This window comes from Diadema antillarum, unplaced genomic scaffold (assembly GCF_040938485.1).
Source record: "Diadema antillarum isolate AM-2024a unplaced genomic scaffold, OU_Dant_1.0 scf00000132, whole genome shotgun sequence".
NCBI classification, from domain to species: Eukaryota; Metazoa; Echinodermata; class Echinoidea; order Diadematoida; family Diadematidae; genus Diadema; species Diadema antillarum.
Window position 1 is genome coordinate 1,025,538 of NW_027271021.1, and position 24,069 is coordinate 1,049,606.

At 38.8% G+C, this 24,069-nt stretch overlaps 1 protein-coding gene across 1 annotated transcript; it reads left to right on the forward strand.

The window, feature by feature from the left end:
- Positions 1–1,341: 1,341 nt before the first annotated feature.
- Positions 1,342–18,870, forward strand: LOC139720736 (cytochrome P450 4V2-like). The gene is made up of 11 exons (XM_071632091.1): positions 1,342–1,353; positions 2,323–2,439; positions 3,881–3,966; positions 4,682–4,878; positions 5,709–5,778; positions 6,728–6,854; positions 12,549–12,722; positions 14,196–14,298; positions 14,984–15,118; positions 17,325–17,504; positions 18,710–18,870. The coding sequence occupies exons 1-11, from the start codon at positions 1,342–1,344 to the stop codon at positions 18,868–18,870; spliced, it is 1,362 nt and encodes a 453-aa protein (XP_071488192.1).
- Positions 18,871–24,069: the final 5,199 nt, after the last annotated feature.

Here is a 24,069-nt window from a genome sequence, read left to right on the forward strand (position 1 = left end):
TCGGCGATCTGAATGTGTACGCTATCTTTCCTCAGCTGCGCTTGGAAAGATAGCTACATCCAGATCGCCTCGGAAGTGATAGTTTGTCCCATCACCTTCACCAACGTTGCTTATTTGCTTACTATCTGAGTGTAGAAATTTAAGGGCCTATAGCTATAGGTAGATTGACCGAAAGATCGGTCTGTATCTGGTCGTCGGGGAAATGTTCCGCGGAGACTGCGTCTGGCTTCACGGATCCCCTCCTTATGAGAGTGATAACGTCAAAAAAATAAAAGACTCCTCCGGACAGACGAATCTTTCTGTCTACATGGTCTAATAGGTAGATAGCCAGTCTTGCGCAGATCTCTTCACTGATCAGGATGTCCGTGATGAGCAATTAATGAACTAAAATCATGACCATGACATGATAGGGTTTTTTACTTTTATAATCACTGGTCAACATGAAACTTCACAGTAGGGCCTATAAGTGGTATTTGAATATTCGAATGAGCGACCTGTTCATCAAACGAAGGGGGAATCTCCCTTTGTCTTAGTAAATGCAGCACGGTCGGCTCGCCACAGTGTTCTTGAGTTGAGTATGGGGTGGTCAAGTTTAGTGTTCATGGTTGAATCACGATAAATGCAATGATACAATCAATCCGGGGTAGATCCCCCCCCCCCCCCCCTTGATTTTTTTTTTTTTTTTTTTGGGGGGGGGGTGGTAAACATTTTAATTCTGAAAATGCAAAATCTCCCTTGCAAGTAGCATGAATATTTACTCACTACTAGATCTTTATACTCGGATGCTACTCTATAGTCTTACTTTTTTAATAGGAAAAAAAAATCACCAAAAATGCGCACCAGATCTGTGAATTTCAGGTCTGAAAATGCAAATTTCTCTCTCATGGGAGGCAAATATCTCCTCCAACAACCCCCCCCCCCCAGCTCAGTCACTTGGCTCCCTTGCACACCCATTCTAAGTTTCGTCTCCCCCCCCCCCCCATCATGAAAACAGATAGGACGCCCCTGTCTGAACTAGCATGGTTTTACAATGCTTATTCACAGGTGTTGTTTTATATTGCTACTCTATGACTTATGAGGCTCATTCTGTCGAAAACTTTGCTATTAAAACAATTACGAATCTCTCTTTTTGAACAGATGATTCTTGGTGTGAGTAATGACGTAAAAAGTTTGATGCTGCCGCCAAGATGGTGCTTGGAATGGGAAGCGTCGCTGTCGTCCTTGTGGTAACAGCCGTCCTGGCTGTCCCACTCATTCGATTCATCAGGCTCTGGTTCATCTTCAATAAGTTTGAGGGCCCACCAGCCATCCCCTTTGTTGGTAACACTTACCAGTTCAAGCATGACCCTATCGGTAAGACTTGTTCTATTTTTTTGTGAGAAGTGCGGCTGATGATTGGAATACTGTAAAACCGGTTAACATTCGCAGTAGGAAACTTTCACAAATTGCCACCACTGACATTCAATGTTTTGTTTACAGTGTCGGATCCAAAGGGGGGTGAACCGGGTACGCGCCCCCTCTTTATTTTTGTTAAAGAGCAAATACATGCTGCCCTATGGTCACTTTTCCCATAAAAGTGTACTCTTCGACAATCTTATCCAATACTACAGAGCTGCCAAACCTGTGCTGCGTGCATGCATATGTATATATGATACATATATGGTTTTTTTTTTTGTTGTTGTTCTTGTTGTCAAAGAAATAAGAATTTTATATCCATTTTTTTTAAATGAAGGATTTGTTTTCTTTTATAAGATAAAAATACAAAGATTGTCATTCACCAAATTTTCTCAAGCATGCATGCTGTGTTTAATATTCCAATTCTTTAACCAATGTAACTTTTATTTTCAGAATGTGATTTTTGTTGTGCATTTTTAGTATTTTATTTTGATTTGCAGAGGTGTTACCAGTCCTGACATTTTCAAGTGCATTAAAGTGCGCAGATATTTTTTTCTGGCAATGAGTAACATTAGTAATATTTGATCTATTTGATTCTATGAAATTAAAAACATGAAATTTATTTTACCAGATTGTGCACGAAAAATTACTTGAGAATGCCAAAATTTACACTTTTACAGTAGATAGGTAGGAACTGGGGCCCATTGCATAAAAGTTACAATTATGGTAACTTTGCCACCCAACGGTAACTTCCATGGAATTCTTGATTTTGATTGGCTGTTGAGTATTAACCATGGTAGTTACCATTGGATGGCAAAGTTACCATAATTGTAACTTTTATGCAACGGGTCCCTGGATTGAGTCACTTATAATGTATTGAATTGAAACTGTCACTTAATAAGTTATTTTCTCCTTCATTCCCCAGAGCTGGTACAGCAGGTTAATGATTGGTTTGAAACATACCGGGAAAAGTCCAAGGGCCTCATGCGGCTCTGGCTCGGTGTTGTCCCGACTCTGTTTATCTACGATGCAGAGGTCATTGAGGTAAAGCTTCAGATGGCTTCTTCTTTTCTTCCCAAGAAGTATTTCAGGTTTGATCTTATTCACTGGACAGGAGCAAAATGACATGTGGAAGATTTTTGATCCATTTGTGTTTGTGCATATTCCGCTTGAAGCTAATTTGATTGTAGCAAACTTATGCGACTATCCCACAGCTGTTCTTCCTTTTTTTTTTCAAACGTCATTGATATGTTCCCCCATGTCTGTCAGAAAAAAAAAAAATCGTGGCAGCATACAGAATGATGTGAAATAAGTGCCATGGTCAGTTCATATGTTTTATTAGGTTCTCTTTTATGTCTGATATTTGCAGAATGACTTATTTGGTAAATGGTAAACAGGAAATATTTGGATCTGGTTAAAACAATTGGTAACATTTTCTGAGAAGGATTGACTGCATGGATTTATTACAAGTTCGAAGAGGAATTCATAAAGGCATGTATTTTGTAATTGATTTGTGAGAAATTGGGAATGACTGGAATTTCAACTTTGCAGGCACAGAGAGAAAGAGTACGTTTGAAATTATCTGGGCAGAAAACTTCTTCTTTTTTTTTGATATCCCAGTTTATGTGTAAGTTTTGTTAGTAGGGCAATAAGCTAATGTGAGTGTACAAGTGTTTCTTTCAATATGGCGAGGGCTTTCATGCTGCCTTGTTATCTTCATGCAAGAGTAAAACACTTGACTTGCTGCGATAAACTCTCAGTGTTTCCTTGTTGTGTTGATGTGATACTGATCTTCATCAAATAGTTTTTTGTTTACTGCCCTGTTGTGATGATAAAATCACTCCATTGAGAAGATCAAAGTTTTGCTCTCAAGAGCATTGTCTCAATGAACTAGGTTAGTGGATCAATTGCTGTATCTGTTTTAAAGACAGTGGTTTACCGGTATACATGATTACATATCAGTGGGTTCCTCCTTGCAGTATACAATGTTTTACATTGTCTTTTTTTATGTTTTATTTCATGTTTTCAATGCACTGTTCAACTTTATTCTACTTATCATCTTAATCTACTTAGGATTCACTAGCTGTTTTCATGGAAAGAAAGAAGAAATGGATTATGTATGTAGAACTGATGGTACATAAGCAATAGTTTGAGAAGAATATCCATAATATTAGATATAACAAAGTTAGTGGATCAGCTAGATTTACCTTTTTTATGGAATAGGCGAGTAATTGAAATGTATTTGATGTGGATGGGACATAGGGATAGCATGAGACCTGTCATATGAAAGTTAGTGTATCAGTAGGAAATATCAATTTGACGGAGAAAGGCCAGGAAATGCCAAATTTTCTGCAACTCCAATACTCTTGATGAATTTGCAGATTACTATGGTCCAGACCATTTGAACTGACTAGGGATTCACTATGATCTGTATCACATGTTATGGCAATAGATTTAGATCATGCATCATTTCTACCACCTGTAGACCATACTGAGCAACAGTCGTCACATCAAGAAGGGCTTTGTCTACTCTTTCTTGGAGCCATGGCTTGGACTGGGTCTCCTCACAAGGTACAATCATGCATGAGAAAGGATTCGTTTGGTACACTTGTCAGGAATGGATGGGGGTAGATCAATGAACAAGAAGTTTTGTTTTGTTTTGCTTTGGTTTTTGGGGGTTTTTTTTAACAACCTCCATCAACAAAATTTCTCAAGGTTGTCCCAGTGATATGACAGAGAAATCCTGTCATTTAAATGATACATTGTATATTCATGAGTCAATTTCTTCTCTTTTTCTGCGCTATGTCGAAAAGGTCTCTGAAACAGTCTACATTTAGTCAAGGCTTTTACTTTCAATTGATTGACAAATTGCCCTACATCAACATGAATAAGCACTGAATTAATAAGGATTTTAATAGTAGCCATGCAAAAGAAATCATGGGCATTCATACTAGACAGGATGTCCATGTATGCCCATGATATTTTATCATGGCTACTACTAAAACACTGATGAATTCCGTGCTTATTTACATCGATGTAGGGCAGTTTGTCAATCAGTTGCAATAAAAATGACTCGATGCAAGAGCTTTACCTGTTTTGTCACATCTAATTTAATCTGTTGTCACATTTTGCCGGCACAATTCAGTCTAAATATTAAAGAGGGATGACATTTAATTTTGTAATATATGAAGGTAATACTGGAGTCTAGGTCACTAAAACTTCTAATCCAGTGACCCACGGACATACATGTAATTTCTTGTTTCAACTACAATGCCTCATCCACCAGCTCTGGCCAAAAGTGGTTCCACCGGCGCAAGATGCTCACTCCAGCATTTCACTTTGCAGTCCTGCAGAACTTCATCGACGTCTTCAATGAGCAGAGCATCATCATGTGCCAGAAGCTGGACCGGTCAGCAGCCCACAAGTCTGTCACAGTGGACATCTGCCCGTACATCACGCTCTGTGTGCTGGACATCATCAGTGGTAGGAACAATGTAACTCTTGTCGTTAGTAGTATACACATAGGTGAAGCATAGTGTCTTATCAAATAAATCGAGTCTTCGGTCTTTAAGCATTCCTAGTATGTGCCGGTTCAATACTCCACTATTTCACATGCTATGACTGATTTGAGCAAGTCAGGTTATCATAATAAAACTCTGGTACCCTTGTCAACTTCATGTAGGTCTGTAATGTATATTCATTGCATTGTTATATATCACCTGTCTCTTTTCAGTATACTTTCCATACAATATTGATAAACCAGCTGTCTGTCTGTTGTACACTTCTGGTACAAGGTGTACTGTAAAAGTGGATATTTTCGCGCGACTGACTTTTCGCGCTTGGCAGGGTAAGAAGAGTTTTGCGTGTTTTTAATTCCACGGAATCAAGACGTCAACTACTGGAACATATGGCAAGCAAAAATATTCACATGCTTTTATTTTCTCGCTAGTTTCTGGTTGCGTGAAGTGCGCGAAAAAATTTCACCACCGTGAAAATTTCCACTTTTACAGTATTCAAAGTTATGACTCATTTGATATATGTAGATGAGCTTCCCCCTCCTTGTTTCATCAATATCTCTTGGTTTTCTTCCCCTTTCATTCATCGACCAATTTCAAAATATTTCCTTCTGATTTTCCCAATGGATGTATCATACATATATTCCTGTATACTCCATGGATTTTCTGCCATCTTTAGAATGTATATACCCTTTCAGTGAATTTATCAAGCTCATATTTTCTTCTGGTTACCTTTCAGTATGGTAGTATTTGAGTCTTTCACAAAGTGGCCTTTTCTCCCCATTTATCTTCTTGTAGAGACTGCTATGGGCATACAGATGAATGCCCAGGGAAATGGGAACAATGAGTATGTGGAGGCAGTCGTAAGGTATTACAAAGATCTGTATTCTCTCTCTCTCCATCTGTTTATATTTCTTCTCCTCATTGTTGTCGTTTGTTTTTGTTTTGTATCCTGGTTTTAAGCCCTTATGTTGAATACAATATAGGGAGTACTCACATTTCATTCTTATACAATACTTGCACTTTTTAGGGGAGAGGATTGCGTGGGATACACCAGCACTTGAACATCCATAGAATCGTCTATTTAAAACTGTATACAAAGGAGAATGTTTCATTGGTTTCACTCATAGTGGCGCGTGAGGTTGACCATAATATGTTAAAGCAAGGAAGTGTCAATATTGTTAGGTGTCTGTGCAGGCATAATCTCCGCTTTGTGCTGCTCTATCCTCCATGGCTTAGCTGTGAAACTTTCAGCATGTCACTGTACAAATACTGCATATTGTAGAGGGTGTTGGGAAGAATTATCCACCCAAAAGTAATTTTGGAACTGTCAGAGACACATGAGGCAAAGCCTAGTGTGTTTTGGACTGTTTCAAAGTTACGGAGGGTGGATAATTTCACTAACACCCGACCAAGGATTCAAGGATGGATGTGAATGCTCCAATGCATTTAGTTTCTTCACTGGTGGCTGCATAGAATTAATCAAAACTCATAACTCAAATGTATAAGTTTAGCCTGTGCCTCCTCCCCCCCCCCCCCCATGAATAATAAGATAATATAGAAACAAAATAATGATGCAATTTGTCATGTGATATCTTACTTGACAGGATGAGTGACTTGATTCAGCAGCGGCAGAAGAAACCATGGACGTGGCCCAATGCATTTAGTTTCTTCACTGGTGGCTGCATAGAATTAATCAAAACTCATAACTCAAATGTATAAGTTTAGCCTGTGCCTCCTCCCCCCCCCCATGAATAATAAGATAATATAGAAACAAAATAATGATGCAATTTGTCATGTGATATCTTACTTGACAGGATGAGTGACTTGATTCAGCAGCGGCAGAAGAAACCATGGACGTGGCCGGATGTTGTCTATGACAGCATGAACTCTGGAAAAGAACATGCAAAGTGCTTACGAATACTGCACGACATGACCAACATGGTGAGCAATATTTGCCTTTATACCTCTTCGTTTGTCACTCTAGTGATCATTTTCTTCTCATCACTTATTGTAAGCATATTGTTCTAGTTATTTGTCTCATTCATTCAAAGCCCTGCTTATTTTCCATGGTAACAGGATGTATGTTTGCATACTTCAGCTATCACATTGACTTGTCTCTGTTCGTCTCTGTTCATACAAGTACAAACTTTATACCGGGAATTTTTTGCTTAACCCTAAAAAGACTGGGCTATTTTGACGCCTCGTAGGACTGGGGGGGGGGGCTCATTGGGCCCCCCCAAGATCTTGGCCGTTGACCGCATGATCGCAAGGAAAATTGGCACGCGCGTCACCCACAAGGTAATCTACAAAACTTAATAGGTAATTGTCCCCGCCGAACGAGTTCGAGCAGGGGACTATGAAACGGGCTCCGTACGTGTGTGTGTCCGTGTGTCTGTCTGTCCGTCTGTCTGTCTGTCTGTGCGTCCGTGTGTGATCAAAATGTTCAATTTGCTACTTCTCTGTCATTTATGAGCCAATTTCAATTCTGTTTGCTTTATATGATAGCACTACATGGGAGCTTTGAAATTTCTACACAGAATTTCAGTTGTGACCTTTGACCTTGACCTTTGACCTATATTGTACATTTTGCTTCAAAATGCTACTCCTTCGCCATTTCTAACCCGATTTCGATTCCGTTTGCTTTATGTGATGGCACTAGGTGAGGGCTTCAAAACTTCTACACAGAATTTTGACCTTTGACTTCTTTGACCTTTGACCTTGATTTTTGACCTATATTGTACATTGGCTTCAAAATGCTACTCCTTCGCCATTTCTAACCCGATTTCGATTCCGTTTGCTTTATGTGATGGCACTAGGTGAGGGCTTCACAACTTCTACACAGAATTTTGACCTTTGACTTCTTTGACCTTTGACCTTGATTTTTGACCTATATTGTACATTGGCTACAAAATGCTACTCCTTCGCCATTTCTAACCCGATTTCGATTCCGTTTGCTTTATGTGATGGCACTAGGTGAGGGCTTCAAAACTTCTACACAGAATTTTGACCTTTGACTTCTTTGACCTTTGACCTTGATTCTTGACCTATATTGTACATTGGCTACAAAATGCTACTTCTTCGCCATTTCTAACCCGATTTCGATTCCGTTTGCTTTATGTGATGGCACTAGGTGAGGGCTTCAAAACTTCTACACAGAATTTTGACCTTTGACTTCTTTGACCTTTGACCTTGATTTTTGACCTATATTGTACATTGGCTACAAAATGCTACTCCTTCGCCATTTCTAACCCGATTTCGATTCCGTTTGCTTTATGTGATGGCACTAGGTGAGGGCTTCAAAACTTCTACACAGAATTTTGACCTTTGACCTTGATTTTTGACCTATATTGTACATTGGCTACAAAATGCTACTCCTTCGCCATTTCTAACCCGATTTCGATTCCGTTTGCTTTATGTGATGGCACTAGGTGAGGGCTTCAAAACTTCTACACAGAATTTTGACCTTTGACTTCTTTGACCTTTGACCTTGATTTTTGACCTATATTGTACATTGGCTACAAAATGCTACTCCTTCGCCATTTCTAACCCGATTTCGATTCCGTTTGCTTTATGTGATGGCACTAGGTGAGGGCTTTAAAACTTCTACACAGAATTTTGACCTTTGACTTCTTTGACCTTTGACCTTGATATTTTACCGATATTGTACATTTTGCTACTAAATGCTACTTCCGGTGGGGACATATTTTACGCACCGCGTAATTTCTACTTTTCCTTGTTATTTCACAAATATTAAGATTTATTTTTAATAATTTAATTATGCTAATTTATGCATGAATTTTAAAAAATGGCTGTAAATCTGTAATTAGAGGTCCAAAACTGCTAATTTTTGGTTTAGGTACTCTGTGTAGGATTATTATTGAATGTACATAAAAAAAACGGCGGTATCAAAATTTTTTTCTTATGTATTTTATTGTTTTAAAAATTTCTTATGTATTTCATTGTTTTCGACTTTTTTTTAATGGTTTTTTGTCCCCGCCGAACGAGTTCGAGCAGGGGACTATGAAACGGGCTCCGTACGTGTGTGTGTCCGTGCGTCCGTCCGTCTGTCTGTCTGTGCGTCCGTGTGTGATCAAAATCTTCAATTTGCTACTTCTCTGTCATTTATGAGCCAATTTTGATTCTGTTTGCTTTATATGATAGCACTACATGGGAGTTTTGAAACTTCTACACAGAATTTCAGTTGTGACCTTTGACCTTGACCTTTGACCTATATTGTACATTTTGCTACAAAATGCTACTCCTTCGCCATTTCTAACCCGATTTCGATTCCGTTTGCTTTATGTGATGGCACTAGGTGAGGGCTTCAAAACTTGTACACAGAATTTTGACCTTTGACTTCTTTGACCTTTGACCTTGATTTTTGACCTATATTGTACATTTTGCTACAAAATGCTACTCCTTCGCCATTTCTAACCCGATTTCGATTCCGTGTGCTTTATGTGATGGCACTAGGTGAGGGCTTCAAAACTTCTACACAGAATTTTGACCTTTGACTTCTTTGACCTTTGACCTTGATTTTTGACCTGTATTGTACATTTTGCTACAAAATGCTACTCCTTCGCCATTTCTAACCCGATTTCCATTCCGTTTGCTTTATGTGATGGCACTAGGTGAGGGCTTCAAAACTTCTACACAGAATTTTGACCTTTGACTTCTTTGACCTTGGCCTTGATTTTTCACCTATATTGTACATTTTGCTACAAAATGCTACTCCTTCGCCATTTCTAACCCGATTTCGATTCCGTTTGCTTTATGTGATGGCACTAGGTGAGGGCTTCAAAACTTCAACACAGAATTTTGACCTTTGACTTCTTTGACCTTTGACCTTGATTTTTTACCTATATTGTACATTGGCTACAAAATGCTACTCCTTCGCCATTTCTAACCCGATTTCGATTCCGTTTGCTTTATGCGATGGCACTAGGTGAATTCTTCAAAACTTCTACACAGAATTTTGACCTTTGATTTTTTTACGTTTGACCTTGATTTTTGACCTATATTGTACATTTTGCTACAAAATGCTACTTCCGGCGGGGAGATATATTACGCATTGCGTAATTTCTACTTTTTTCTATGGAAATCATCGGCGACACTATTTCGATCATAAAGAACATGAAATTAATTGATTTTGATCAGTAAAAGTAAAAATAATGATACATTTATGAATTTTGGTCAGAAACGGAATTTGCATTGGATTTGTACATAAAATCACATTTTTAAAGAAATTTCAGGTCTGACATGCACTTACAAAATATTGCGTAACTTTAGAACCGCGTACCCAAGTGTCGCAAATTTGGTCTCAAAAGTTGCGCAAGACTTAAAAGAAAAAAGTCATAAAACGTCGCGGCGCGAGATTTCTAAGTTCAAGATTTATCGCGAAAAATGTCGAGGGGAGGGCCCAAAAAGCCCCCCCCCCCCCCCAGTCTTTTTAGGGTTAAGGAGCTGGATCCTTAGTTTTTTCTTTCCCTAAAGGTTTTTTTTTTTGGGGGGGGGGGGCTTGTGCCAAGATGTCCAAAACTATATGATTGTGCTGTTGGAAATGTGTGACATCTTTAAGGTATGGTGGAGTTTGCTATTTTTTTTACAGTAAAGCCAATGTATAAATTCATGAAATTGCAACAGATTTCTAGAAATGTTTATTGTTTATTCACATTCTTAGAGAGAGGACATCATGTTAGGACACAATTGAGAATACAAGTTTTATTCAAAATGTTTTATGACAAGATCAATTGTGTGCAAGTCAGTTTGATATCAGCGTTTGTTTCTTGCTCAGAGGTTGTCCCGCACACCAGAATAGTAATGTGTGAAGTGCATGGTCTCTCTTTAGAATTCATACTCCTTAATTTGCTTTTTCATCAAGTCCTTTTCATCACCAGCATTTATACTTAGAAAGGATAATGCTTTAGATAATGTCAATGAATTTTAGAAAGACTTTTGTGACTTACTGTCTCTGAGATGTGGCAATATTGTATAGGGTTAATACAAGGCACATCCAGATCCTACAGGTAATGGGTAAAAAATATGCTTTTCCGATGCCAAAACTATTCTTGAGCTGTAGGATTATTTTGCCTTTACTTGCAATCTCCTTACAATACAAAAGTGGTCTGTTCACCACTGCAGATACTGCTGGCTCCATGTTTTACTGCAAACAAATGAATGGAATAGAAAATTATTTCCAAGATTGGGATTAGAAATGCAGGCCCATTTTACCCTTGTGTGTACAGAGCCTCACTGGTCAAAATCTCTGCAGAGATGTGCAATACATTCACTCTCTGGGGTTTCCTCCCCATTTCATGGATATTACATGTTAAAGGGGCATAGTCCCTGTAGTGTAGAGGGCGCTGTTGATGATACTGCCGATCACCGTTAGCATTGATACGAAGATTACCGAAGTTGAGCTGTCATCAAGAGTAAAGTGCATAGGTTTTGCTAAGTAACGTCGCCTTCGTTGTCTTCTCTGCGCATCGCGCAGTCTGTAGTAATGCCAGGGTGCGTGCATATGTGCTTGTTATCATGACATCACAAAAGAAGATTGCTAAAGCTGTCATCCCCCTCAGCCGAATCATGAGCCGAACTGTGATCGGACCACTGACTACAGTGGATCGGACTTCTTCGGACTCGGGGAAGTGGGCCAAAGCGTAAGCGCTAAAGAGGAGTCGATAGCGTAGGTCTCTATAGGAAACTTGCGCCGTGTGCCCGCGTATGCATTTGACTAAAACACCAGGACCATGCACCTTTAAAGAAAGTTTTGTCATTGTGATCTTCATCAGATGACATCAGACATATTAACGTCAGCGTATGTGAAGACAGTTCCTGTTGTTATTACTGTGATCTTGCTTCTCTCTCATTGGACTTATTGCCTCAGGCAAAATCGTTCAGAACATCTAGTGTGACATTCAGTCATATCTTTGGTGTGGAGATAAGAGGTCCCATAAACTGATTAGTGACCCACATTAAACAACACTCGAAGCATCCCGTTACTAGTAGACAAGACTCAAATAGGGATCCAAAGTCTGCTAGCTCTCTGATTGATGACATTGATTAGCTGAGCAAGATCGGGCATTGCAGAAACACTGTTGTAAATATTCCTGAAATGACGGAAGCCTTTGGCAGAAGCGAAATAGGGAGACAGCCAACCCTAGTAAATTACTGCAATATACATCGATAACTTCCTTATAGCTAACAGTTTATTATGATGTCATGTGAGTCTTTCAGCATTTTGAACATCAATTGAGACACCCTTTGAACAGAAAAATTGAAATACATGAAAATGATCATTAGTGTTTTTAATAAAATCTTTCAAAGAAATTTGAGCGTAAGCTTTATACATAAAAAGCAGAATATCTATAAAATTGTCATTCTTATTCTCATTCCTTCCCTCCCTCCCCTTCCCTCATTCAATTATCTGTCATTGTGCGATCAACTACCTCTGTTGACTCAAATTATTTATATTGCTAAAGGACATGCAAACATATATAAACAAAATAATGATCTAAACGGATATTTCCCAAGGCTTCTATATTTTAGTGCTTGTATGTGAAATCCAATGAAAATAACACAAAAATAATTCATATTCAAGACCCTGTGATCATTGTTCATTCTGTTTGCACCCAGATTATCACAGAACGGAAGAACCAACCCCCCAAATACTTTGGAGACGATGACAACAACCAGAACAGCCTGAAGAAGCGCATCGCCTTCCTGGACCTGTTGCTGAAGATGCACCGGGAGGACCCCAGCTTCACCCTGGATGACATCAGGGAGGAGGTGGATACCTTCATGTTTGAGGTGAGGTCAAAGGTCAAGTGTGGTGTCTGGTCTGTCCCCTCCCCCTTCCCTTCTACTTATCAGATGGCATGAGTAGAGTGAAACATATTCAAGCTTAACCTTGTATCCTAAACACAGCTAGTACCAAATTGGCCAACACTGTGTGATGTTGTGTTTACTAAGTGGGGTTATAGTCCTAAGTTTTGTCCCTCTGAGTGAGTGCAAACTCTTTCAATGCAAAAATTCCATGTAAGGTAGTGAAACATTAATTAGATAAGCTGAAGTGAAAGAGCCAAAGTAGAATGGTAAGATGATTGTTGAGCCCTTAAAGGGGCATAGTCCCGGTAGTGTAGAGGGCGCTGTTGATGATACTGCCAATCACCGTTAGCATTGGTACGAAGATTACCGAAGTTGAGCTGTCATCAAGAGTAAAGTGTGTAGGTGTTGCTAAGTAACGTTGCCTTCGTTGTCTTCTCTGCGCATCGCGCAGTCTGTAGTAATGCCAGGGTGCGTGCATATGTGCTTGTTATTATGACATCACAAAAGAAGTTTGCTAAAGCTGTCATCCCCCTCAGCCGAATCATGAGCCGAACTGTGATCGGACCACTAACTACAGTGGATCGGACTTCTTCGGACTTGGGGGAAGGGGCCAAAGCGTAAGCGCTAAAGAGGAGTCGATAGCGTAGGTCTCTATAGGAAACTTGCGCAATGCGCCCGCGTACGCATTTGACTAAAACACAGGGACCATGCACCTTTAATTGCAGATCGGAAGAGGAGATATCTCTCAAAAGCAGCAGAAACATGTTCAGGCAGCATGTTTTGTATATACTATAGCGCTTTGCAGTCACCAGCTCTTTTTGCTCGTCTGCAATTGATGATGTTTTGTATGTCTTTCGGATGAGTGACCATAACTTCATAAAGAAGGCTGATACACGTATGGCTGTGGAGCAAAGCCAACAGTGAAATGTCACCCCTTGTTTAAAAATAACACCGACAGAGTACGATCAAATAAAAAGAGTGGTTTATTTAACAATAAAGTGAGAGTGTTATGGAATTTATAGAGATATTGAGTTTTGCACATTTTCGTGATGTGCAATTGATTGTAATTTCATTTGGTATGCCAAGAAGATGATCCTGTGATGTCATTGTCTCACAACTCTGAAAGAGTATCGTGGATATTGTGTCTTTGATTAATAATTTCATAAATAGTAACTTTTACCAGAAACATTTCTCTAGCAACAGCTATAAAGTTCTTTGGTATTCTGTATTAAAATCTTTGCTATGTTCCCCGAGTGAAATTGCTCATGTTTGAGAGCAGGGAAAGTTGATGCATGCATTAAAGATAAAGTTTTTAATTATGCACATCGTTTGATCAAATTGCAGTCTTGCTTTATTAGATGTTTTTGCTGTATATCATATCTCACATATTGTATTGACTTGGGCTATGCACTTTATATTTATGCATGCTTTGCAAAATGTTTCAATCTGAGACAGGGCCATGATACAACAGCAGCTCTGGCTTACTGGGCAATGTTTCTCATTGGTCATCACACCAAAGTACAGAGGAAGCTACATCAAGAATTGGATGAGATCTTTGGTAAGCACATTTGTGGCCGCCCAGCTCAAAACCCACAAAAAGTAGGCCAAAATGAATTTGCAGTTTTCTACATAGTTTGGAGGAATAATCTCTAAGATTAACAATGAGATATTATTTGTTAAAATTGGACCATCCTAACCCATTCAAAAGATCATTAAAATAAGAGAGAGTTATGCAGTGCACTCTCATAGAAAAGGGAAAAGGAGGATTTAAAGATTAGAATCAAATCACTGTGATATCCAGTTTGCATTGTATATCAAATATAATTCAGCAAGTATATCAAATGACGTAGAATGTTGTCAATAGTTTTGGTGACAAGGTACACCACCGTAGCATGAAATCCAGAAAACATTGTTTTCCATGCCTACAGCAGACTTTGTACCTAGAACTTTGTCCTCTCTTAATTTGAAACTCAGGAAGTTAGTCTCAATTTTTCCTATGCTTCCCTCCTGTGTTACATTGGTAGCAAAATGAGTACAAAATTCAGTATATATGTATATACAGTGTATAGCACTTTTGAATAAGTACATGTAGTGACCTCTTTCCATGTTATTTGTTAACACACATTATACAATGTATGTGCATTCTGTGTCATTTCCATTGCTGTTGCTCCTGAAGATAAAATTCGGAAGCAACTCAAGTCAAATGAAATCGAAATGAAACATTTGTTGTAATTGATATGTAGGTGACAGTGACCGACCGGTGACATCAGATGACCTGCAGAAGCTGACCTATCTGGCCTGCGTCCTGAAGGAGACTCTCCGCATCTTTCCATCTGTGCCAGCAATAGGTCGAGATATTCTGGAGGACTGTGTGATTGGTGAGTCGATCATCTCCATCGAATGGGAGTGATTGAGGAAAGTCGGTAAAGCTAAAGCAAGAGGGAGGATGGAAGTGTTTGATATACCAGATATATTGCTGTTGTTCTTGTTGCATGGCCTGGGCTCTGTTTCATGAAAGTCATCAGCCCTGACAAGTTATCAGGCTCTGACAATTACCATAGTAATAGTCAGTTACCAGAGTTTCTTAGCTAATCTAAACCAAGGATTTTATTGGAATTGTCAGAGACTGACGTCTTGTCAGGGCTGACAACTTTCATGAAGCGGTGCCTTGAACTCCCATGTCTCTAGCAAGCCAGCTCAATGGACCGAATATGCAAGTAAACATTTCTCATTTGAACATTGTACTTTTGATTCTGGAGTGCACAAAATTGATTTACGAAGTGTTTTAAGGAGGGAGAAAAGGGCAAACAGAAAAAGGTAATGCATTCCTAACGGGCACAGTACAAAAAATATTGCCAGAAGATCTGAATATGAACTTAAAAGATCATAAGGCAATTTATTCAATCACCTTGACCAATAGAAAATGTCTATTGCTCTTAGGATTTTTTTTTTCAAACAAGATCAAGATCAAGCAATTGGAAAGTTGCAGGTGAGATGATGTGCCTGACCAGTGGAAGATAGATATTGCTCCAAGATGTAATATGTGGCATAATATGGACTTGGACTTGCAGCAAAAAAAAAGTATAGTTTTTAAGTCTTGTCGGCTTAATTGACAGAATGTACACATTTTGCAAAGGTCAGCCAGTGTGAGGGAATTAACTGCAAACATTGTAGTCTTAACCCACATCGGGCCAACACACTTGTGTAAACAAACACCGCAGTGGCCCAGCACCATTTGCACACACACGCCGACAGGCAGACAACTCCCCAAACAATCGCTCTTCATTAGCAAACAGTAAACAAAAAATAGACAAGTTATATATCATTTGAAAGAGGATAAAATTCCCTTTAAATGATATATGACATCCTGCCATTCAATGCACAGTGTAGTCATAGCACTCAGCAGAAGTGAAGTACAGTCATCCAAAAGTTATGAAATCAATTTGTTTGTTTGCTTTCATTCATGGATTAAAAATAGCAAATGTTGTAATTTTACACATCCAGTACCGGAAATGAAATGATAAGAGTGTCAGCTCTCTGGACATATAAATATCATGACCATTGATACGATAATTGCAGGTTTGTGTTTGTATTTATGACGATGAAGCCATTGCGAGTGCACGGGAAATTGATAGTATAATGTGTGCATCCTACATGTATAGTCTGTTGAAGCGAAACTCGTCACGATAGATACAGCCACAGCTTTTCAGGTTCGACTGAATTATACAATTATTGTACATACATGTGGATGTACATGTGGGACTATTATCATAGTCGAATCGTCGCCCTGGAAGTGTCCACACCTTCTCAAAAACTGCTGCAGAAAATCCAGAATCGAGCACTCCGTACAGCTGTACATAGTACCCACTGACGCTTCATGGTTATTCGCGTTATTCCATGTAAACACACCTTTTTTCCGATGATTTTTAAGATTTTGGTGGCGTTCCACTGACAAAACCTTCTTGAATTATTGCAGACAGTGTAGCAAAGCATTCTGGGATATGTTGTCAAAGGTTAGAAGGTGAAAGAACTTTGGAATGACGTCCTTTAAATGTCATCTCATTCACTATGGGATATTCCGTATGTGGCCCAAGAGGCGTTTGAACGAACTACGGAATATCCCATACTTGGCCCGATATGGGTTAAGGCCACTGCACTCTGCATGACTATGTCACAATTCATCGGTCATACGACCTAAAGACCAGAAGTGTGATGTCACCTGCCTTGCCAGTTTCAAGTTGTGTGACTGGGTCACATTGTCAGTCGTAGAGACTTGACATGCCAAATTTTCATGACTGGTCGTGGACTTTCAGCCAATCATGTTACAGTGCATGTATTGATGCTAGTACAGCCGTAAGCCCAGCTGTGTAGTCCGAGTGCACAGTGTGCGGTGTCAAGTCACCACAGTCACAAGACCGGTCGGATCATGTGGTGTGTGGTGGGCTCAACACCTCAAGCTTTACATACACCACCAAGATTTCATTGCATTGGTGTTGCTGTCACCATACAAGAAGATATAATCTGATAATTGACAATATGCAACTTTGTTGAGCTCTATTGTATCTTTTCTCTTGACCTGAACAGACGGAAAGTTGTTACCGAAAGGATCTCTGGCGTTGGTGGCCATTGGTGCTGTCCACAGAGACCCGCAGTACTTCCCCAATCCTTTGATGTTCGACCCGGACCGGTTCCTGCCAGAGAACTCCGCCAAGAGACATCCATATGCCTACATACCATTCTCTGCTGGACCAAGAAACTGCATCGGTAAAACGGACATACTGTAAAACCAGAAACATTCGCAGCATGAAATTTTTTGCCGATAGCCTTTACTGCTGCATGAAACTTTCGTGAATTGCCACTGGAGTTCAGTGCATTGTGTAGACAAACACATGCACATACATTTTACTTTCACAAATCTTGGTTCCTTGCAAAATTTGCAAAAGATTAATGCGCTCAAAGATTTCTGGTTTTACAGACGTAGATCCCCAAGTTTGTTTTGATTCCTCCTTGATTATTTTCTCATCACTTGAATGAGTTTTGTTTTAGAACTTTTTGGACTTTGTGCTTGATAGTGGTAGTGTTTTCAGGTTTAATAGGATTCAATTTTATCTCTGTTTATTTTCCATATGTTCATAGGGAGAAAATTCATTTTCTCCGTATGAGCATACAAAAAATCATTAAAAAAATGATATGACAAATTTCATTATTGAACAGGCATTATTACGAGGACTGAATGTAGCATTCAGCTATTGCATCTCAAAAATAGTGAAAGTTATATATTGCATGCACACAAAACATTCAAGGATTTTATAAAAGCTGATCCAAGTATTTTTGACAGTGGCAAAAGAAAACCCCTACACAAACAAAAGCAAAGATGAAACAATAATCAATAAGAACACCAAGGAATTGTTTTGCCATTATTGGTGAATTTCACTCCAGGCAACCAGCCAGGGATGTATTCCACACCGACCATATGCCTGTTTGTTCAGTGTAATTAAAACAAATGAAAAAGTGTCCTCGTAAGGCCCAGTGGGTACCATAAGGATATGTAATGCACTTGCCTGTTTTGCATGTTTGGTGTCTGCATGTAGGCAAATAGTACTTCACACTATCCAAAAAAGAGGGGAAACTATAATTATTATGCATATCCTCTATTGTTGTTTATGCACCCATACTTTACATATAGCCTATTTTTTTAATTTTTTTTTCACTAAATAAACAATTGAAATATTAGATTTGATGATTTCCATTTCAGTTAATCAGTGTATCAAAACAAAATATGTATCGTATACACTTTCATATATTTTTTAGAGACAACTAAGGGAAGAAGTACGGTTGCCTTGTGGAAATTAACATATCCCCGCTTGAAGCCTCTTGTGAGAATGTGTGTGTATGTCTGTGTATGTGTGCATGTCTCTCTCTCTCAATCTGTGATGCTGCAATGATAATGTTTGTGTTTTTGTCTTCAGGTCAAAGGTTTGCAATGATGGAGGACAAGGTGCTCATTGCGACTGTCCTGAGACGCTTCTCAGTGGAATCCCTCTCCAGCATTGAAGAAGTGCGCCCCATGGCAGAACTCATTCTCCGGCCCTCCTGCGGAATTCATGTGAAGCTAACTCGCAGGAAGTAGGAGAAGCCCCCCCCCCCCCCCCCCCCTTCCTTCCGTCTAGAAAGAGAATTCACCTCAAAGAGTGAGCTGTGTGGCATGAAAATTATATGGAGTGCCTTGCCTGTCATATCAGACATGACCTCTGCTGCCCAACAGACTTGAACCAAGGACCTTATGACTGAGAGTCAGTGTTTTGTTTTCTTTTCTTTTCTTTTTCCACTGAGCCACATTGGCTCCTCACATTGCGACACTAAATTTGCTCCTACGATAGTTGTTCGGTTTTTATTTTCTCCAAGGACTTTACAGCTGTAGGGTTAGGGTTGTGATAGGGTTTTAGATTTAGTTTGATGTGAGGATTAGGATTAGGGTTAGGGTTATGTTTGTAGGTAGAATTTATGTTTGGCTCAGCGTGCAGGTATTTCATGGGAGCAATTCTCGCAGGAGCAAATGTCATGGAACCCCTCACATATACAATGTCGTAGTTATAATGATTAATAAGGAGTGTATCAATTGGTTGACCTTGCACTTATCTGCCATTTGAAAATAAAGAGAAGGCAATAGAGTACCAAAGTGATAATATCACAGTCTTTTGTTATAGCTTGGCTTGGAACCAGGTGTGTGCATAAACACTTGGGCCAGGTGAGGTTGTTTAGAACCAGTCTCCATGACAATGAATGACCATGACATCACACTTTGGTACTCTATTGAAAATTAGTGATAGTGTCTATGCCCCTCCTTTATAAATGTTAATTTTCTTCGCTAAACTAGGGGCTTCTTCCTGTTCACACCCAACACTACTTGGTAAAAGAGGGGTACCACCTACAATGAGGGCCAGCCATCCACGTCAGTATTAGCCGTTATAGTCATGCCTTCTCACGTGCAGCTTGTGGTTATCTCGTGTCTCGTCCTCTCTTGTCCATTACAGTTGCTGTGAAACCATCAATAATGCATGATGTGTTTGTCATCACACTGTGTAGAACTATGTAAATAAAAGATAGTGGTGGTTTGTAAGTGGAACAAAACAGAGGGTTGTCTTCAATATTATTGTGAATCACTGTTTATCATTGTGCATTTGTTTTGCCAATGAAATATTGCCTCACTTTTATACGTCATCATCTTCCATCCAATGTTATATTCACTTTTGTCAAGTAAGTATAGCAGTTTTCTTCATCTCCAACAATGTGCTTCCACCATTATTTTGCTGCCTTTCTAACCTGTGCTTTACATCATGTTATTTTCACTGATGGGCCCCTTTCCAATGTATTCAAATCTGTTTTTGTTTTTTGTTTTGTTTTGCTTTGCTTTGCTTTGCTTTTTTTTTTTGTAAGGCCCTAGTAACAAGTCATTCCAGCCACGTGAACACACTCAGTACATATACTTGAAGTCCAGCTTGCTTGCAATAATTGTTGCTGTGTCAGGAAACTTCAGCTGGCTCAATGGTTGTCAAAAACGACTCGAATTATAAAGATTTGGTGTGCATAAGATTTGAATCAGTTATCAGTGCAGTGCTCCTTTCATTAACATCTTTGCAGTTGTGTTCAATAGTTATACAGTTGTACATAGATATATGTATTACATGTAGAGAAACAAAATTGGGAAGGAATTATGATAACTACAGTGTAGTAGTTACTGTGGCAGCTCGTTGCTTTACACAATTTATCCTGGTGTATAGAAACGGATTGGTCCACAACGTATCGTTACATTTGTGTTAATGCCTGGTAGTAAAATTTTAAGATTTATTTTTTACATGCAGTTATATGATAAATAGCTTTCATTGCCCTTGAATGGTGATGCCTTCTATGAGATTTCTACAATATAAAGAGCAAAAGTAGTGTGGAAAGTTTGAGACATCTTTGAGACATGTAAATTAACTGTGAAACAGATTCACTTAAATTACCAGCCTTGGTAATACCTATGTTGTTATTGTGTTTTTACTCACCAAATGTGTGAGAGCGAACAGATTTCTGTATAAACAGAAGGATTTCTGTTTACTTTATGACAGATTTTTATGACTGAAAGTGTATCATTGATGGCTATCAGTTTTAAACTACAGTGTCAATTTCATTAACTTGCAATGCAATGGTGTATTCTCGTATTAAAATGTATGAAATATTTTTTATTCATAAATGTTTTTTATTCTTAAATGCAAGTGTATAGTGTCTCATGTTCACATGCTTCTTTGGCGATGTAGTATTTCAGCGAGGACGGTTCACTCTACACATGATTTTGGTGCAAAGTTGTTTTTCATTGTTGTTTTTCCTACAGACAATAAAGAATTTGTGCAATAAAATGAATGAGAAATTCATACTGATATTGTTTGCTCAGTTTTTCTCATACATGTACAACCTTTAACCCCAAAAAGGCCAGGGGGGGGGGTTGAATCAACCCCCCCCTCGACATTTTTCGCGACTACTCCGCCGCGCGAACTTTTTTGACTGCGCCGTTCACTGACTTTTTACTTTCAAGTCTCGCGCATCTTTTGACACCATTTTCGTGAAAATCACGCATACCATTACGACGCTGCATAACGTTTTATACATGCCTGTCAGACCGAAAATGGCTCAAAAACGTGATTTTGTGTATAGTCTATGCAAATGGAGTTTTCTCTTCTTATTCATAAAGATATGATTATTTTCACTTTTTTAGGCTGAAACTAATTTTAGCATAATTATGCTTGAAATAGGTTCTGTCATAAATTTTGCGAAAAAAAAATGATAAAACAAAGGGTCGAAAAAACAAGGAAATACATAAATTCATGAAACAAGAAAATACATAAGAAATTGATTTTGATACCAAATTTTTTTCTCAAGTACATTGTTAGGAATGCTACAAAGAATGTTTTCACCAAAAATTAGGATTCTAGGAGCTTTAATTTCTGATTTAGAGCAAAATGTATGATTTTATGCATATATTAGCATAATTAATTATTATGACGAAAATTTCAATTTCTTTATGTATAGCTTGGTAGATTACGCCACAGGTAATGCACGTGCCAAATTTCATGGCGATTACGCGATCGACGGCCGAGATCTCGGGGGGGGGGGGGGGGGGGGGAGGGTTGAATCAACCCCTCCCCGGCCACAGAATACCCAAAAAAGCCCGGCCTGGTTAGGGTTAAAGAACAATCCCACTTGACCCCTCAGAGTTCCTCTTCACAACAGAGTACAGTCAACCTCGCCTAGGTTGAATGCTAATACTACTGGATCAGAGAAAATCCTTCAACTTAGTGAATTTTGACTTACAGAATTAAAACATGCTTAATATATCCAATTGGGCTAGAATTTTCTTTGACTTACCTTGGTAACCAATTTTTTGATTTATGTGAGTTTGACTGTACACATCATGAAAGGTTGTGTTCTTGTGTTTCTGATGGTGAGCCCAACATTGTCATTAGGAGTTGATTTATCTGCGGCAATTATGACTTGTGACCCAACCTGTCTCCACAATGAATGTTCTTGTAGCACAGATGCCTTGAGTAAACGACATAGATTTTTAAGAGCAAGACTGCAAGAGTGTGTGTCTACGTGAGTGTGTGTGTTGAAGGGGGGCATGTGGGGTTAGAAACACGATGGAACACCTTCATTTATTTTGTTCCTTTTGTCTTTTTTGTCAACTTTGTCAACACTTTCATTTGTGATAAACACGACTGAGTACTGGACAAAATGACTGGAATCTTCAAATTGATTTTGGCACCAGTAAAGCTTGCTGACAGGAGTTACAGTGATTGAAATGAGAAATATACTTGCGACTGGTAGAACTCTTAACATATTCAGGGCTTGACATCAGCAGTGACCTGCGCTCTGGGCCACTAAATATTGATCTTAGGCCACCAAATTTCCAAAAAGTGTGTCCTTTGGTGGTCCAATCGGGCAGTCAAAATCTAAAATGAATATTCATTTTCCCCTTTTTATTTGGCTACTTTTTTCCTTTTTTGGCAACAAAAAATTCAGATTCAAAGGTTTTAGTGGCTCAAATAGGCCGCCAGAGAATAAGCTAATGTCAAACCCTGATGTATTTGTAAAGTTTCGAGATCTTGAAGTACTTTTAAGCACGTGCAAAGTGTTAGTGAGTTGCATATCCAATGGTTAAAATGGGGCATGTATCTGTAACTGGTAGAACAGCACAAGTATATGCACGGCCTATATTCATTTCCTTTTAATGTAGGTGTCTGTTAAGTGGACGGCCGGGCTAAGGAAGACTTGTGTTCATCTGTTTTGCTTTAATTAAGAACACATGCTATAAAATGTATTTATGATGGCTATGATTTCTAGTAAAGCCATTGGCAATAAAAGAAATCAAAGAAAGAGTAAGCATCAAAGTCCACTTTCTTTAAAAAAAAAAGAAGAATTTATTAACACTTCTGAATAATTCACATCCTATTCACATGGATTACTATATACATGATAGTAAAATAACACTATAGGTATTTACACGACAGTTGCAACACATGGTACAATGATGGAAAGAGCAAAACGTTACCGCTAACTTCACGAAATTCAAGCTACGTTTTCACACATGAACAGGGAAGTTTGCTTGGAAGGAAAGAAATGTTTGAGTGCATACCCCTGGTTGTCTTCAATACAGTTACAAGCAGAAAGCCAAAAACATTCAATCAAAAAAAAAAAAAAAAACTTGATCATAAAAATTATGAAATAAAACACATATATATCATCATGATAAATAACTTATCATTGGTGTTGACTTGATACTTCTGAATACAAACAAAACATTTACAATTTTGATGTACTTCACAATACTGATATTTGTGTTTCACCTTTCAACATAGTGCTCATCGAGTAGATTTTCTTCAAGGACATCCAGTATTGACATCGATGTGAATAATATACAAAGTGCACACACTTTCATGATGGGCTACTTCTCTAGCTCTTTACTACCAAACAGGTCATGAAACTGGTAAGTATTACAAATGAAAAAAGGTCAAAAATATGTGTAACAAAATAACAGCCAAGGAAATGAATAAAAGAAATAATATCCACCAGCAAATGGTGACAAAACAAATCACTGCCTTGCTTTGATGCTTTTCGCCTTAAGGCTGATAATTTTTGCTGCTGTTTTCATATCCTGGCACTAAGAATAGACTGTACATCTGCAACAGCCACTCATCAACCTTGCAAAATAGGAGCACGACGAATTTGTGTACTGGTGCAAAATCAAACACAAGAGTTTGCTATGGCCTGCGCAACAATATCATCCAAAGAT

Coding starts and splice junctions, on each gene's coding strand:
- LOC139720736 (XM_071632091.1), top strand. Junction 6,855..12,548: donor TGCACGACATGACCAACATG/GTGAGCAATATT, acceptor GTTTGCACCCAG/ATTATCACAGAACGGAAGAA. Junction 14,299..14,983: donor AGAATTGGATGAGATCTTTG/GTAAGCACATTT, acceptor ATTGATATGTAG/GTGACAGTGACCGACCGGTG.